The sequence below is a fragment of the Barbus barbus genome, assembly GCF_936440315.1.
Source record: "Barbus barbus genome assembly, chromosome: 3".
Taxonomy (NCBI): Eukaryota; Metazoa; Chordata; class Actinopteri; order Cypriniformes; family Cyprinidae; genus Barbus; species Barbus barbus.
In genome coordinates this window covers 45,442,826-45,462,130 of record NC_136731.1, presented here as the reverse complement: position 1 = coordinate 45,462,130, position 19,305 = coordinate 45,442,826, and the positions used below count along the sequence as shown (strand labels likewise).

The 19,305-nt window shown below is 41.3% G+C and overlaps 1 protein-coding gene across 1 annotated transcript; it reads left to right on the top strand.

Annotated features, from left to right (window-relative positions):
• Positions 1-632: 632 nt before the first annotated feature.
• LOC306857055 (uncharacterized protein) lies at positions 633-17,925 on the top strand. The gene is made up of 3 exons (XM_079396717.1): positions 633-694; positions 912-1,027; positions 13,283-17,925. The coding sequence occupies exons 2-3, from the start codon at positions 943-945 to the stop codon at positions 14,662-14,664; spliced, it is 1,467 nt and encodes a 488-aa protein (XP_079252843.1). The 5' UTR covers positions 633-694; positions 912-942; the 3' UTR covers positions 14,665-17,925.
• The last annotated feature ends 1,380 nt before the right edge of the window (positions 17,926-19,305 follow it).

Here is a 19,305-nt window from a genome sequence, read left to right as displayed (position 1 = left end):
TTCATCATATTGCTGGCCAGATGACAAATTTGGCTTAACTGGAAAATTCCCTAACCCCCATCACACTCTTGGTGGATAAAATACCCTATATTTCCTTAAAAACATTAGAAACTTGAAAAAAAAGACTTTCTTTTCACCGGCTGAGTACTGCATTCTCTAACATTCAGAAGCTCTTTGTAGCTTACACACACACTCTGCAAACTCTTAGTTTGTCTGATGAAGCCCTTTTCATTCCAGCTAGTAAATTTCATTTTTGTATTGATTTGTAGGATTCAGTTTTAAATGCACCTAATACTTTGTCTCTTTGTCTCAGTATCTCTTAAATTTCCATTATCTTCGGATGAGAATGTACTTAACTACTTCCACTATTACTTTCTCTTTTATCATTGCTATTATTTGTTTTCTTTCAGCCTGAATGTATATTAATATATTATAAGTGTTGAATCATTTATGGAATCTCACGGATTAGATGTAGTTCAAACTTTCACTTCTAGTTATTTTTTAGCACAACATCCATATGTATTTCACCAAGAATTTAACTCTGAACATCGTTGATATGTTTTATTATTTGTATTTGAATATGTCTGCACATTTCTGATTTTAGTGTGTGCACAGGACTTTTATTTTGGAGGGGGGATATGACATCATAAGGCTGTGCCACACTCCTGCTTTGTTGTGATTTGTCTGAAGAAAGGTTTGTGTTTTGAGCATTTGAAGTGTTCCAAACTGTTCTGGCAATTTTATACTTCTAATGATGACTCTTAAATTAATGTTTTATTACTGAATGTAACATTTTAATGCTTTGTGTAACATTTTTGATGTTTTTTTAGCAAAGTGCATGCACATGAGTAACATTTAGTTTGGATTTATTTTCCTTCTGTTGATTATCCTCATCTTGTCCAAACTCACAGAAACACATCCACGTGACACACTATTATAAAGATGGCGTTTATTAAAGAGGAAAGTGAAGATATTAGGATTGCAGAAGTATTCAGCATCAAACATGAAGATACTGAGGAACAAACAGGTTGGTTTCTTTCTCAAAGCTCATCTGATTCTTATTCACAGTACAGCTCTACAGAAATTAATGGTATTTCTGAAGAATATCATATGATTATCCTAATTATGGCTTTTATTTGACCTGGAGTGTAGGCTAAAGGGATGGTTCACCCAAACATTAAAATGACCCCATAATTTACAGGCCCTGGCTAATTTGCTGCCCTAGTCAAGATTTTACCTGGTGCCCCTGGCCTCACATTAACATTATTGAATATTAACTTACTTGAACTAACAATGAACAATACATTTGTAACAGTATTTATTACTTTTGTTAGCATTAGTTATTGACCTTAGTTACTTTATTTTAAATAGTTTCCAGAGAAACTATACAAATATGGGTGCTGCCTAAGTCACTTTATAAATGAAACACAATTAAACATCAATAATAATTACAGCTGACATTCCTGCACAAAACTGTGTTCATTTGAGCACTTCTCTAGCATACAGTAGGCTACTGTTTAATCTTCAAAATAAATGTGAAAACTGTTCGATTTCCAGTAGATGTCAGCAATGATTCTCATGTTATCACCATGAATTGTACTGTTTTACTAACCTTCCGGTTACAGGTTGTTTGTGTGTGTGTATATATATATATATTTACACACAACTGGAAACCATAAAGTCTGTAAAACATTTACAACAGAGTTAACTACTCAGTAGTTTACACTTTAGATTAGGGGATGCAGAAAGTGTTGTAAATGATTTATAATGTTCATTGAGATAGTAGTACAATGTTGAAATTTCAATGATTTATAAGTGATTAATAATATATTAACCTAACTAAACTATTAACCATTAACGATCTGTTTGATTATTATTATGATTTATAACAATCTACAAAACATAGATAAAAATATGAACATATCACATGTTAATCATCTATGAACGCATAGTTATGTTTTGTAAATGATTAGTTCATCATTAGCTAATTACTTGTAAATGAATTAACAAAACATACACAAATTATTAGCATATCACTTATTAATCACAATCATTTGAATGTTTTGTAAATGATTAGTTCATCATTAACTAATCACTTAAAAAATACTTACAATTGAACATTATTATAAAGTGTTACCATAAATAAATAGTAAAAAAAAAAAAAAAGCCTTCACTCGATTTGGTGCCCCCAGGGATCGGCGGCGCCCCTAGCATTTACCTGTTCCGCCTTTTCTACGGGCCGGCCCTACCTTCAAACTATCCTAGGTGTATATGACTTTCTTCTTTCAGACGAACACTATGCAACACTACGCATTCGAAACACATGAGCTGCGCAGCACATCATACGAGCGTGCACTATGTCACAGAAGTTAACGCAAGTCAAATGTGAATGACCATCAAAATCTCATCCCCTCTTCACGGCCATTATAAAGCTTGGAACAGCCAGGATATGTTTTAAAAATAACTCTCATTGAGATCACGTGACCCGCTGACAGAGATGGCAGCTTGAGCCTGAAGCTCCCCGATCCGGTGTCGATAAACCATTTGTTTAAGTTATAGTCTCGGCACAACTTGTTTACTTTTCCGTGATGGCTAAACAACAGCTTCTGCCATCCTCTCCGGAGAAAAAACGACAAAAAGAGCCTGCTAATGAGACGCTGCGAGCCATGGTGGCTGATGAGCTAAAGCTACAGTTCGGCGTCGTTCGGGAAATATTTAAGGAGGAATTTCAACCGATCGCCGAAAGAATTGGATTTTTAGAGAGAGAGATGAGATTGATCAGTAATCATTTTGACAATATCCAGACTGCTGTTCGGGAAGTTAAGCAAGACTCGGCCGAAGTTAAGCTAACCATAGACACACTTCAAGATAAAATGGCGAAACTTGAAGACAAAAGTCACCAATGTAACTAGGGATGCACCGATACCGGTATCTGGTATCGGCCTCGATACCACATTTTCTGAAGTACTCGTACTCGTTAAAAGTCCCCCGATACCGGGGACCGATACCACGGTCTGAGAAATGTCTATGTTTGAGCGGTGTGTAAGGGGTTAATCACAGGTGCCGAGTGCCCGCCCCCAGGCCCCGGCTGCAGCTCAGAGCGGGGAGAAGGCGAGGCGAGACATGTCAGCCGTGTGGAACTATTTCAAAGTGAATGAAGACAACAAAACAAAGGCGGACTGCAAATTGTGCTCAGCGAAATTGTCCAGAGGAGGCTCAAAAGGCTCTGTCAAGAGGAGGCTCTAACCTAACCCTAGCGCATTTAACACAAGTAATTTAATCAAGCACCTAAAATCCCAACACGACAACGAGTACAAAGAGTTTACCCACGCTGCTAAACCAACACAACCCACGCTGCAGCAAACTCTTGCAAGACGAGAGAAAATGTCCAGAGACAATCCACGTGCTGTGAAAATAACTCAGGCAATTATCGAGTACATTGCATTGAGTGACCAACCACTCTCGGAGGTAGAAAATGTGGGATTCCTGCGTCTCCTCCATGTTCTGGAGCCCAGATATGATGTCCCAAGCCGCCACTACATGACTGACACGGAGCTGCCTAAACTACACGACTCCGTGAAAAAACATATCCACAGCCTACTGCAAGCCTCCTCTGCGTTTAGTTTCACCACGGATATTTGGACAAGCAGTGTTAGCCCCGTGTCGCTACTTAGCCTAACCTCCCAGTGGATTGACGAGAGTTTCACGCCGCAACGAGCCATATTACATGCGAAACAATTCCGCGGCTCGCACACCAGCCAGGCTATAGCGCATGTGTTTGAGGAAATGCTCCAGACATGGGGTATACATAAAACATCAGTACATGTTGTGCTTCGTGACAATGCCAAAAACATGACCCCAACTGGCTGTTCACGAGGGCTTAGTAGCACAGAGGAGCATAGCTGATGCTATAGCAGTGGGGCGGAAAATAGTTGGGCATTTTAAACATTCCGCCTTAGCCTACTCCCGCCTCGAGGACATTCAGGGACAGCTCAACCAGCCAATAAAGAGACTGCAGCAGGACGTACAGACGCGCTGGAACAGCACGTATTACATGCTCCAGTCCCTCATTGAGCAAAAGCGAGTGCTGGGGGTGTATGTGTCCGAGCATGAACTCCCTGACTATCTCACCGCTCACCAATGGGCTCTTATGGAGAAGACTGTTGCCATCCTCGCCCCCTTTGAGGAACTAACTAAAAAAGTGAGCAGCTACGACGCACTACACACTGATGTCATCCCAGCTGTGCTAGTGAGACTTCTAAACAGAGAAACAGACGAGGACCACGGCGTCAAGACAATGAAAGCAACCTTACTGGCAGCTGTCAAGAAGCGCTTCAGTGACGTCGAGACCAACCCACTGTTCTTCATCTCCACCATACTTGACCCAAGGTAAAGTCTGTGTGCTATAGGTATTCAATGATAAACTACAGTACTAAATGTAAGATTAATTTCCATCTGAAATATTATATTTTATTTTGTAACTAAAATACACAAATACAAATGTATGCAATATATATAATATGAAATATATTTCCCTTATTACTACCAGAAAGCCAAATGGCTGGCATTTGTGACAGTGGTTTAGGGGAAACTAAAATCTGTCCTATTTTTCCACATATTAATACATTCATGAATTTTGTTCAGGTATAAAGATCGCTTCTTCTCCAACAACACTGCTCCGGAGGCCAAGCTGCACCTGAAGCAGGAGCTGCAGATGATGTCCAGAGCTGAGGCAGAGGGGAGTCGGGCAGAAGCTGCAGAACCTCCTGCTAAACTGTTCCTCAAGGCCCAGGCCAGCACTAGCAGCAGTCTGGACACTCTATTTGAAGAAATCCCTAAGGAGCAGCCCCAGGCAGCACAGCCGCTGGCAGCAGGTGCTGCCATTGAGCTTGACACATACCTCGGAGAGGCCCCAAGCCCTCGTGAAGACAGTCCTCTGAAGTACTGGGGTGTCAACAAAATCAGGTTCCCCACTTTGGCTAAAATGGCCCATAAATACCTCTCAGCCCCATGTAGCAGTGTGGAAAGTGAAAGGCTTTTTAGCTCAGTGTCACACATTATAGATGAAAACAGAAACAGGCTGACTGCTGATAATGCAGAAAAGCTACTTTTCATAAAAAAAAAACCTGCCACTCACTTTTTCTAAATAGGCTCCATTAAGTGAGTCGTCTTAGACTTGATGTTAATACCTACCTCAGTTGCACTGACTGCCACCGTTCTATGTTGGTGGATGTTGTTAATTTATTCAAATATTGTGCACTAAATAGCAAAGATGTTTATTAATGCCCCTTGTGTTGTCCAAAGCGGCAGAGTTTACAATAAACTGAAAAAAATACTTGAGTTGCACTGTCACTGTTTAAATTTTTTTTAATAATTATTTATTCTGAAATATGTTGCATACAACATGCTTTTCATTTTAAATGAATGTTCTTAATTCCAAACTAGTCCCTTGTTTTTTTGTTAAATTATATGACTAAAGCTGTTACCTGTAAATTTAAATCATGTTTTTTATTAAGTACTCGGTATCGGTATCGGCGAGTACTGAAATGCAAGTACTCGTACTCGTACTCGTTTTCCAAAAAAGTGGTATCGGTGCATCCCTAAATGTAACATTCGTCTCGTCGGCCTCGCAGAGGGGGAAGAGGGCAGCGACGCTTTAGGATTCATGCAAACTCAGTTACCAATGTGGATCCCGTCACTTAATAACAGACCGATCGAGATAGAAGGGCGCATCGTATCTACACGGGTGACAGCAACAGAAAGGGCCCGCGTACTCTAATCTTCAAATTGCTCCGCTTTCAGGACAGAAACGCTATCCTCAAGGGAGCACGAGCCGTGGGAGAAATAATCCACAAGGGCAAATCGCTTCTCTTCTTTCCCGACAACAGCAACAAAACCGCTGTGAAAAGACGCAAGATGAATCAATCTAGGAAAAGGCTTACGCAGCTCGGGATCTCTTCCTTCATGATATATCCCGCCACGATCAAGGTGACGCATCGCGGATCAACCTCTCATCTCCAAACGCCGACTGAAGTTGAGGCTTTTGTTGACCAGCTACAGGCACTCGCTACGCCTCAGCCCTTAAGTGACAGCACGCCAGTGGAAAGGTTAATGGATGACAGCGTGTTGTCTCCAGGAGGAGATTTAGACTGATATCGCAAATATGCCGAGTACTACTTAGTGTACTCTGATACCGAGTTGGCCTTGAGACTCGGGTGACCTTCTGTTATGCTGGCCACGTATCCAGACAAGATTGTTGTAATGGCAGGTAGGAGAGTTTGTTCTCACTCTCCGCTTACTGCCTTTCTGTTCCGTTCTTGTTGTTATTCCCTTATAGTTCCAGATGCCATGAACTACCCCCATAGGTCCACTAATTTTAGTTTCTTATTTAGCAAAATGTACAGTAATTCAATTGAATTATGGCTCTTAATATAATGTATTGGAATGTCAATGGTTTAAACGGCGCCATTAAGAGAACCAAATGTTTGGATTACTTAAGATCTAAAAGAGTTTCTGTTGCACTAATTCAAGAATCTCATTTGAAAACTTGTGATGTACATCGATTTCAAAATAGGTATTACAAATTAGTTTCTTTTTCTTCCTCTGATAAGAAATCTAAAGGGGTTTCGATATTAATGACCCAGCGTTTTCCCTTTTCCATACATTGCACTAGGAGTGATGCAGATGGTCGCATTACTCGCATACTTGGTACATGGTCCAATATCAAATGCGCCTTTGTTTCAGTTTATGCTCCCAACGAATATGATAGTAAAATGCTGACGAGCTGTTGGTAAAACACACTAAGTCTGAATGACTATCACCTTGTCATAGGAGGCGACTTCAATGCTGTGCATAATCCCATACTTGATAGGTCTCAAATATCACATTCGGATAAGACCTCTTCAAAGTTATTTAAGGGATTTATTAAACAGGTCAACGTGTGTGACATATGGCGATTGAGGAATGAGGCTGTCAAAGACTATACCTTCTTTTCAGCTCGCCATAAATCCTACTCTCGCATTGATTACCTGCTCATATCACCAGCTTTCATTCCGTTTGTTGAAGTCGCTGATATACCAAGGAGAAATAAAATTGGGAGAAGACGCAATGTAACTGGGGAGTGGTCTGAAAGAAGAAGGGGTAATATCCCAAGAATTTTTATCACAACTGCGCACCTCCTTGGTAGAGTATTACGCTGATATTACCCCTTCTTCTTTCAGACCACTCCCCAGTTACATTGCGTCTTCTCCCAATTTTATTTCCTCCGGAATCAAACGTTGGAGATTTAACACATCTCTACTTCTCGATCAAGAATTTTTATCACAACTGCGCACCTCCTTGGTAGAGTTTATTGAACTGAACAGTGGTTCGACAAATAACCCTCAAGTGCTATGGGAGGTAACAAAGTGTTTTATTAGAGGGAAAAGCATTGCTTTCTATTCCTTTCATCAAAGGTCTAGAAATGGCCACAGAATTGAGTTAGAGAAACAAGTTCAGGCGATGGAACAGGATCTTAAAAATACATAGTCAACGAAAAGAAAAATAATTAAATGCACTTAAATCTTAAATCGGAGTTAAAAGAGTTTCTCTTACACAGAGCCCATTTTATTACGCACCGCATTAAACAGTCTTACTACTTTAATGGGGAGAGACCAAGCTAATTATTAGCGCTACGGATTAAACAGATGGAATCCAGGGCAAATATATGCGCTATAAAGAAGGATGGTATTTTATACACTCAAATCCAAGACATAAATCAGATTTTTGTATCTTATTATGAACAACTATATACCTCTAATTCCTCCTCAAGTTATCAACAAAATGTTTCTTTTCTTCAGCAGTTTCCCCTCTCCAAATTTGATGAACATCATTTAGAGATGCTAAATGGCCCATAGTCAAATTCAAATTCAAATTTTATTTGTCACATACATATACATACATAGTACGACATGTAGTGAAATGTATTGTACGACTGTCCAACAAATTGTCCAACAAAATTAAGAAAAACCTCAAGTTTACAAAAATACAAATAGAAAAAGTACAGTAAACATATATATAGAAATAAACTAGCAATAAAATAAAATAACAAATAGATAAAGTCGTGACGTATTGTCAAGTATGGTGACCCATACTCGAAATTGGTGCTCTGCGTTTAACCCATCCAAGTGCACACACACAGCAGTGAGTAGTGAACAAATGCACACACACACACACACACCGTGAACACACACCCGGAGCAGTGGGCAGCCATTTATGCTGCGGCGCCCGGGGAGCAGTTGGGGGTTCGGTGCCTTGCTCAAGGGCACCTCAGTCGTGGTATTGAGGGTGGAGAGAGCGCTGAACATTCACTCCCCCACCTACAATTCCTGCCGGCCGGGGACTCGAACCCGCAACCTTTCGATTACGAGTCCAAGTCTCTAACCATTAGGCCACAACTTCCCCCGGCCACAACTTCCCCCTTCCCCTTTTTATTCTCAGATATGAGAATAAAAATAGATATGAAGAATAAAAATAGAATATGATTCTATATAGATTCTATAAAAAGTACAGTGTATGTCAGTGATAAAGTGTCCGTGTGCTGTGCAGTGCAGTAAAGTGTATAAGTGAGTAAAAGGAATACTAAAGACAAATGGTATGTAAGTCCCACTCATTCATCCTTACGTGACCTTCTACAAATTAGTGCAGATTGTAATGAAAATGTGCAAAGTGGAAGTGTGGGGTGATGTGCTTAGAGTGGAGAGTGGTTAAGACTCCGAATGGCCTGCGGGAAGAAGCTCCTCCTCATTCTCTCTGTGTTCGCCTTCATGGAGCGGAAGCGTCTCCCTGAACGCAGCAGAGAAAAGAGTCCATTGTTGGGATGGCTGAGGTCCTTCACTATCTTCCTGGCCCTGGTCAGGCACCGCTTGCTGTAGATGTCCTGCAGGTCAGGGAGCTCGGTGTGAATGGTACGTTCCGCTGAACGCACCACCCTCTGGAGGGCTCGTCTGTCCTGCATAGTGCAGTTCCCGAACCAGGAAGTGATGCTGCCCGTCAGGACGCTCTCGAGGGTGCAGGTGTAAAAAGTCTTAAGCACCCGAGAGGGAAGTCTAAAGTCCCTTAAGCGTCTCAGATGGTACAGACGCTGCCTGGCCTTCTTCACCAGGGTGCTGGTATGACAGGACCAAGTCAAGTCCTGCGTGATGTGAACACCCAGGTATCTGAAGCTGTTCACTCTCTCCACTGGAGTCCCGCTGATCGTGATCGGCTGGTATGACCGCTCCTGCTTCGTACTGAAGTCCACTATCAGCTCCTTAGTTTTGCTGATGTTCTGAAGTCTCTGACCAGTCTCTCAAAGCACTTCATCACCACTGATGTGAGGGCTACAGGGCGATAGTCGTTTAGGCAGGTGGGCTGGGGTTTCTTGGGGACAGGAACAATGGTGGACTGCTTAAAGCATGAGGGGACTATGGACTGTTCCAGGGAGAGGTTGAAGATCACAGTGAACACCGGTGCTAGCTGGTCAGCGCAGGCCTTCAGAACCCGACCTGTGATGCCATCTGGTCCTGCTGCCTTCCTGATGTTCACTCTCCTGAATGCCCTCCTCACGTCATGCTCCGTGATGGTGAACACGTTGTCCTCACCGGCTTCCTCAGCGTGCATGCAGTTAGCACTGGTAGCGCCGTTAGCGTGATTAGCTGCAGCCTCGAAGCGAGCATAAAAGGTGTTCAGCTCGTCAGCCAGAGAAGCGTCCGCATTCCCCGATCTGGAGGGTGGTGTTTTATAGTCCGTGATGTTTCTAAGTCCCTGCCACAGACTCCTAGAGTCGCCATGTTGGAATTGCGACTCTAGTTTCCTCCCGTAGCGCTGCTTCGCCGCCTTCACCGATCTGCGCACGCTGTAAGATGCAGCCTTGTAGTCATCCATGTTCCCGGTGATGAGCCCTGTGTTGTAGGCAGCGGAGCGGGATCTCAGGGCGTCGCGGATGGTTTTATCCACCCACGGCTTCTGGTTGGGAAACGTCCTGATGATGGTTTTCTGCACCGTATCATCCATTAGTTTCTCTATAAATCCCACAACCGCTTCTGTAAACAAGCTGACGTCATCAGAGCTGCGCCGGAACATGTCCCAGTCTGCGTCATCTAGCGCGTCCTGCAGAGCGGCCACCGATTGGTCCGTCCAGCGTTGGACCTCCCTCTGCACCGGGGCTTCCTGTTTCAGCCTCTGTTTGTAAACAGGCATGAGGAAGATGGCGGCATGATCCGATTTCCCGAACGGTGGTTGTGACTGTGCCTTGTAGCTGTTCTTGTATGGGGTGTAACAGTGATCTAATGTCCTTTCGCCCCTGGTGGGGCAGCTGATGTGCTGATGGAAGTTCGGCAGTGCACGCTTGAGGTTGGCACTGTTGAAATCTCCCAAAACAATAAATGTGGCGTCCCGGTGCTGTGTCTGGTGAAGGTGTAGTGTTTCATGTAAATCCCATATCGCAGTGTCCGTGTCCGCTTGAGGTGGAATATAAACGGCACTGACGATGACCGAGCTAAATTCCCGAGGGAGATAAAAATCTCTAAAAGATCTAAAAGATTAGTAAATCTAATCTAGTCATTAGATGAACTGAAACTGGCTTTAGACTCCATGCCAAAGAACAAAGCTCCAGGCAGTGACGGAATTCCCCCTGAACTAATTTCCGTCATTTGGGATATAGTTTCTCCACTTATTCTTAACTCCTTTAATTTTGCGATTGAAAATGGAACATTTCACAGGGACCAAAATACAGCTCTCATAACCCTTTTACAAGATCCAAAGATCCCTTAGAATGCGCCAGTTATCAACCTATTAGTTTAATAACTACAGATGCGAAACTCTTCGCTAAAACTTTCGCTCGTAGACTAAGTAATTGTGTAGATAATGTCATAAACTATGACCAGTCTGGTTTTCTCAAAGATCGATTTGCCTCCGATAACATCAGGCGACTTCTACATATTATTCATAGATCCAGTTCCTATCCAGCGGTCATTTCATTGGACGCGGAGAAGGCCTTTGATATGATAGAGTGGAGTTTTCTTTGGGCGGTTCTTGTTCATGTAGGGGCTGGACAGGGATTTATCCAAATGGTTAAAACGCTTTATAATTGTTGGTCAGCACGGGTTCTTACAGGCACCTTAGTATCTTCCTCTTTTGCTCTTGGCCGGGGCACCCGTCAAGGATGCCCGTTATCGCCCTTGCTCTTTACTTTATCAGTGGAACCATTAGCACAAGCTGTATGGAAAACTGTATCTATACAACCAATTATTTGTGTAATTACCTCACATAAAATTTCTCTCTATGCTGATGATATTTTGCTTTTTGTTTCTAATATTGCTGTGTCCGTACCTGAGTGCTTAAATCTTTTTAACATATTTGGTAGTTTTTCAGGTTACAAAATAAATTGGAACAAATCGGCTCTACTGTCTCTGAATGAGGCAGCTAGACAAGAATCTAATAATTTACCTCCTCTTACCCCATAGTCAAACAGTTTACATATTTGGGTATTACTATATCCCCCTCAATACATCTTATTTCTAAGTTTAATTATAAATCTCTTCTGAATAAGATTAAGGAGGACTTAGACAGGTGGTCACCCTTATGTTTAGCTCTTCACGGAAGAATATCTACAATTAAAATGAATGTGCTCTCCAGGGTTAACTTTTTATTTTCCATGTTGCCTCTTCCTCCGCCTGAACATTTCTTCAAGGAGCTTAACATGGCCATTTCTAGTTTTATATGGGTGAAGAAAAAACCTAGAATCCGACTTAAAACGATGCAGCGTAAGAAATTAGATGGAGGTTTGTCATTGCCTAATTTTGAATTATATAATCTAGCCTTTCAAATAAGGGGAATCAGAACATGGGTTAATTCGGACTCTTCAGTTCCATTGGCGAGTTCTGGAAGCAAATATTATCCATCCAGTTCGATTACAGGATGTCCCCTTTTCAGGTATTTCTAAATCCTTAAAGAAAACTTATGGACCAATTATTGAATATCCACTTGATGTATGGAAAAAGGTGGAGAAAATTGCGGGAGGACCCTTTTTATATACTAAGACAACTCCATTATGGCACAACAACCATTTATGCACTGGCAACAAACCCTTTGTTTTTAAAACATGGTCAGATTCTGGTGTTCATACATTGAATGACATTTATTGTGATGATGGCCTCAAATCGTTTCGGGACTTAAGTGCAGAGTTTTCTTTACCTGGATTCTCTTTTTTTCTATATTTAAGACTGAGGTCAGCGTTAAAGGCCTACGGCGTTCCTTGGGCCACCAATGTGCATCCTCTGTGGGAGTGGTTGAACATTGATACTCCTTCTAGTGGTTTAGTTTCTAAGATTTATAATTCAATCCTCTTATTGCAATATACTTATATTCCAGCTATCCACTCTTGGGAAAGGGAAGGTCTTGTTCAAATCGATTGGGATGTGGTATGGGCCAGATGTTTTACTGCCTCTAAGAATCTTGCACATCAGATGATACATTATAAATGTATTAACAGAGCCTATTTCACTCCCAGTGTACTATATAAGATGAAGGTTAGATCTGATCCTTACTGTCATTTGTAATAAATCTACAATAGGCTCTTACTTGCACATGTTTTGGGAATGTCCGGTGGTGGTTCCTTGTTGGGAATCTGTATGTTCCATTCTTTCGGACTACATGCAATTAGATGTACCTCGAGATCCCCTGCTGCTTCTTCTGTTAGATGATTCCAGTCTCCAGTTGAATGTTCATCAAAAAAGGACCTTATCAGCTGCAAGTACTGCTGCCAAAAAGGCTATTTTGAAATTATGGATAGAACCATCCACTCCCATAACTTTCACTTGGCTATCATACTTCAGAGACATTGCTTTGCTGGAAGGTACCACTGCCAGACTCAATGGCGCAAAGGACAACACTATTCAGAGTTGGACGAATGTTTATGAGATGTTGCTAGATAGACTGAAAAGTTGACATCCCTACAATGCTTATCGGACTTTTATTACTTTTATTTTTCTTATTTTTCTTCCTCTCTCTGTATAAGTGGACGGCTTCATGGTATCTGATGTACATAGTTCTTTTGAACCGTGAACTGAGTTTTGTTTCTGGAATGAAACTAAATCTGAATAAAAATGTTGATCACAAAAAATAACTCTCATTGTGTTCATCTGAAAGAAGAAAGTCCTATACACAAGGATGGCTTGAGGGTGAGGGTGAGCTTGAGGTATGGGGTAATTTTCATTGTTTGTAAACTAACCTTTTAACTTGTATTTGTCTCTATTCACCATAGACCTGAAGGTGCTGAAAGAGGAGAGTCAAGAACTGAATGAAAATGAAGAGAAGGACCTGGTTGAGAAAAATCCTGATTTCATAATGGAAGGAAAATATTTTTGCTGCTTGCAGACTAAAAAGACTTCCACACGAAAAAGAGCTCAGAAGAAAGGAAGTGGAGATTTCCCCTGCCAACATTGTGGAAAAAGTTTTACTCAAAATGAAACCATTAAAAGACACATGAGAATTCACACTGAAGAGAAACCTTTCACCTGCAAACACTGTGGAAAGATTTTTACTCATAAAGGAAACCTAAAAAAGCACATACGAATTCACACTGGAGAGAAGCCTTATGCATGCACTCAGTGTGGAAAGAGTTTCACAGAAAAAGGAAGTCTTAAAATCCACATGAGAGTTCACACTGCAGAGAAGCCATACACATGCCAACAGTGTGGAAAGAATTTCACACAAAATGAAAGGCTTAAGGTCCACATGAGAATTCACACTGGAGAGAAGCCTTTCACCTGCCAAGAGTGTGGAAAAGGTTTCAGACAAAAAGAAAGGCTTAAAGTCCACAGAAGAATTCACACTGGAGAGAAGCCATTCACCTGCAAACAGTGTGGGAAGAGCTTCACTGAAAAAGGAAACCTTGAAGGCCACATAAGAATTCACTCCAGTGAGAAGATATTTACCTGCCAACAGTGTGGAACGAGTTTCACTGAAAAAGGAAACCTTAAAAAACACATGACAGTTCACGCTGGAGAGAAGCCTTTCACCTGCCAACAGTGTGGGAAGAGTTTTACGCAAAAAGGGCATCTTAAAAGCCATGTGAGAATTCATACTGGAGAGAAGCCTTATACATGCACTCAGTGTGGAAAGAGCTTCGCTGAGAAAAGAAACGTAAATCTCCACATGAGTGTTCACACTGGAGAGAAGCCTTTCACTTGCCAACAGTGTGGGAAGAGTTTTACACAAAAAGGACATCTTAAAGTCCACATGAGAAGTCACACGGGAGAGAAAGCTTTTACTTGCCAACAGTGTGCAAAGAGCTTCTCTCAAAGAGGACATCTTAAAGTCCACATGAGAATTCACACTGGAGAGAAAGCTTTTACTTGCCAACAATGTGGAAAGAGCTTCTCTCAAAGAGCACATCTTAAAGTCCACATGAGAGTTCACACTGGAGAGAAGCCTTTCACCTGCCAGCAGTGTGGAAAGAGCTTCACAACAGAAATAAACCTGAGGTATCACATGAGAATTCACACTGGGGAGAAGCCGTTTACTTGTGATCAGTGTGGAAAGAGTTTCAAACATAAAAGATCCCTTAACTTTCACTTGAGTTCACCCAAGAAGTGTGGAAAAAGTGTCAGCCTTAACCAAGGGTCAGCAACCTTTATGTCATGAAGTATATTTTAAATATTTGCTCAGTTTGCGCATCGATGACTCTGTGGCGGGTCAGATCTGTAGTGATGCGTGTTGCAGTAGTGCTGTCACATCCGGTCACCACAAGCCATAATAACACACTCTGGCATGTTTAATTTTAGCATTTTGAGAGGAGAAAAGTTGACATATGTGACTTCAACAACCAGATGCATTTTGTCCAGTTTCATCTGGAATGTGGAAAGATGCCCTCTCTTTCGGAGGGCATTTACCCCTGCTCTTTTTTTATGATTGGATAGCTATGCGATCAGAGAAAACGCATAAATAGACCAGGTACACATGAACTGAGTCTCCACATGCATCACAGACATTTTGATGTGTGTGGAATGTGAACAGGAACTCTTGTCTGCATTGATAGCCTAGTGCAGGGGTCACCAAACTCAGTCCTGGAGGGCCACTGTCCTTCAGAGTTTAGCTCCAAAACCAGTTAAACACACCTGAACAGCTCATCAAGGAGTAACTAGGCATAGTAGAAACTTTTAGCCAGGTGTTTTGGAGCTGGTTGGAACTAAACTCTGCAGGACAGTGGCCTTCCAGTACTGAGTTTGGAGACCCCTGGCCCAGTGGTTAAAGCCCAGCTCACACTGTGTTATTTTGGCCACGATTTGGTCGTCTGAGACAAATTTTGAAAATCCTAAAAGATTCCTAAAATTCCCAGGCTAAAATCTGTAGTCTTTGATCGTGGGTTTTACATGTTCACCGACAGCCGATTAATGGCCATTGCTATCAAATTTGACCTCTGACAAAATTCTGGTAGTGTCAGAAGTTTTGGTGCACAGTCCTGCAGTGTGACTTCTCCAATGAAAAACATCCAGCTGTTTCCGTTTTCAAGACAAGCCATGATCAGAATTAATGCTTTCTTCTAAGATTTCTTCTAACCTCCATAAACATTGGCCTCACTTCACTTAACTTCACTCATAATAATAACCAAAAAATCCAGAAAAATGCATTTCAAAAAAGTTATAAGTTGATTTGCATTTTAATGAGTGCAATAAATATTTGATCCCCTATCAATCAGCAAGATTTCTGGCTCCCAGGTGTCTTTTATGCAAGTAACAACCTGAGATTAGGAGCACTCCCTTAAATCGGCACCTGTCCACAGAGGCAATCAATCAATCAGTTTCCAAACTCTCTACCATGGCCAAGACTAAAGAGCTGTCCAAGGATGTCAGGAACAAGATTGTAGACCTACACAAGGCTGGAATGGGCTACAAGACCATTGGCAAGCAGCTTGGTGAGAAGGTGACATCAGTTGGTGCGATTTTTCACAAATGGAAGAAACACAAAATAAATGTCAATCTCCCTCGGTCTGGGACTCCATGAAAGATCTCACCTCGTGGCGTTTCAATAATCATGAGAACGGTGAGGAATCAGCCCAGAACTACACGGGAGGATCTTTTCAATGATCTCAAGGCAGCTGGGACCATAGTCACCAAGAAAATAATTAGTAACACACTGTGCCGTGAAGGACTGAAATTCTGCAGCACCTGCAAGGTCCCCCGGCTCAAGAAACCACATGTACAGGCCCTTCTGAAGTTTGCCAATGATTCAGAGGAGAACTGGGTGACAGTGTTGTGGTCAGATGAGACCAAAATACAACTCAACTCGCCGTGTTTGGAGGAGGGGGAGGAATGATGCCTATGACTCCAAGAACACCATCCCCACCGTCAAACATGGAGGTGGAAACATTATGCTTTGGGGGTGTTTTTCTGCTAAGGGGACAGGACAACTGCACCACATCAAAGGGACGATGGACGGGGCGATGTACCGTCAGGGTCAGGGCATTGAAACCAACCAGGGCATTGAAAATGGGTCGAGGATGGGTATTCCAGCATGACAATGACCCAAAACACATGGCCAAGGCAACAAAGGAGTGGCACATTAAGGTCCTGGAGTGGCCTAGCCAGTCTCCAGACCTTAATCCCATAGAAAATATGTGGAGGGAGCTTAAGGTTCGAGTTGACAAACGCCAGCCTCAAAACCTTAATGACTTGGAGAAGCTCTGCATAGAGGAGTGAGACAAAATCCCTCCTGAGATGTGTGCAAACCTGGTGACCAACTACAAGAAACGTCTGACCTCTGTGATTGCCAACAAGCGTTTTGCCACCAAGTACTAAGTCATGTTTTGCGAAGGGGTCAAATACTTATTTCACTCATTAAAATGCAAATCAATTTATAACTTTTGAAATGTGTTTTTCCTGATTTTGTTGTTGTTGTTGTTATTCTGTCTCTCACTGTTAAAATAAACCTACCATTAAAACTATAGACTGATCTTTTTTTTGTCATTGGGCAAACATGCAAAATCAGCAGGGGATCAAATAATTTTTTCCCCACTGTACTTTAAATGATAGCCAACATTTCAGCCCCGCATGTAATGCAGCTCACAGTTACTGAATGTTTATAGGTCTTGCGCGCACCAGTTTTTAACTCGTCGTGCAGTCTGACATTGACAACTGAGATCCCACAGTGTGACATAATCATCATGTTCATACAGTCTGAAAAGCAGCAATCGTAAAGGACTATTGAAAATAACACAGTGTGAGCCGGGCTTAACACACTGACATATGGTGCAACTGCATCTCCAGTGACCCATGTTCGAATCCTGACTTACAGTCCTTTGTCGATCTCATTCCCTCTTCACCTCCATACTTTTCTGTCAGTCTCTTCAGTCCTGTCCTAAAAAAATCCCTAAAAAACAAGGACTCTGTATACTTCCTGGAAGTTTACGGCATTAACTATTTACTGAAGAACAAGCTGTAAGTTGTCAGTAACTTAATAAAACAAGTTGAGTTACTATGAGGAAACCTCAAAATGTAGATCTGTATGCTGGAGGGAAGTCCTTTATCAGAATGAATTACATACACCTCTCTCTTATTATTGCACACAGCCCAAATTATTACTCATTCAAAGTTCCCATCTTTTTGTGCTAATTTATAGTTTATTGGTTTCCAAAACAGAAAAAAATGGACACATATGTCATAGAAACGTCATAGAAAAGTGATTTTATTTTGCATTTACGTTCTTATGACATTTTATGTTATATTGCTGTTAGGAATACTTAAAAAAATGTTGATCTGTATTATTTAACTAATTGCTTGATGTTTGCTGATGTTTGTTTGCTTTTTTTAGACAATTTTTGTAAAATTGTACAAGTAAGCTCTATACAGGTGAAAAACTTATTTCCTTTGTGGTCCTTTTTTATGTCCAATAAAAACTATTATTTGCATGTGTTTATCAGTGTTTTTTATATAAATCCCTATTAGGTCATCACTCAGTTTTTCACCACACTCATCTACTATAAGGAAATTAAATCGTGGAGTACACACACATCATAATTAATTTGGCAAGTTGATAACTTTTTGTAAAATGTTACTTTTACCATTGACAGTTTTTTTTTTTCAGAGTCTGGCCCTATAAAAAAAGTTTAATTATATGGACAAATGTTTGTTGAATTAAAGTTGGATAAATCTCTTACTAAAAAAAAAAAAGATCAAATAAAATTTAATTTGTAGCCAAAATCTCACAGATTATTTTCATTCAACACAAACAATTTAAACATGTTTTTCACCAAGAATTTAACTCTGAACATCGTTGTAATATTAGTAATATTTCTTTGTATCTTTAACTAGATGGCGCTTTATGTGGCGATATGTTTTTTTGAGTGGTCCATCTGCCGTTATGAGGTTGACAAGATCTGCGGTGAACAAAATTTCCCCCTCTTGTACCCCTCTAATGCTGGCAGTTGCTGTGGATGGCAACCGAAACCTTCACCATTTCAAAAAGGTTTTCAGCTGCTAAAGAGTTTTCCAGCAAGACCAGCAGTAAATTGGATGAGGAGGGAATTGAAGTCACTGTCTGTAGGCATGGTGTTCTTTTGAGGGCACTCAATATGTTCAGAGGAGAGATCTATGCATATCCTTTGCATTTGCATAACGCTCAGAAATGTCTGCATGGGCAAGAACAAGACTTTGCACTGAGAGAGGGGAAGGAATGGTTTATATATGCTGGTTGATGAGGAACACCTGTGCAGGTAATCAGTCTCAGGAACGGGGTGACATGGGAAATGGAGTCCGAATGATAATGTTAGTACTCAGGAGATGGTTCCCTCTGGTGGTGATCGGAGGGAGCCACAGAGGCTGAATTTGTGACATAAACCGGTCAAAATCAAGTGGGAGTACAACTGTCTATAATGATTTTTGTGATGGAAGTTATTTTAAAAACCACCCACTTTTCAGTAAACAACAAAATGCACTTCAGTTATTTTATGATTACTTTGAATCTGCTAATCCGATGGGTTCCAAGCAAGGCATTCACTAAATTGGAGCCATTTACTTCAGCCCCTTGTTGAAGATTTGAAAGTGCTTGAAAGTTCAGGAATTGAAGCTCCTTTCTCCGAAGAGCCCTTGTTTGGCACAGTTGCCCAGGTTACAGGGGACAATTTAGGGATGCACACCCTTTTTGGGTTCATGGAATCTTTCAGTGCCCATTATTTCTGTTGATTCTGTTTAGTAGACAAAAGAGCACTATGCAGATTTGTTAGCTGACCCTAACATTACTTCATCTTTTGGGGTTAAATGTGCATCCCTGCTAAATGACTTGCAATAT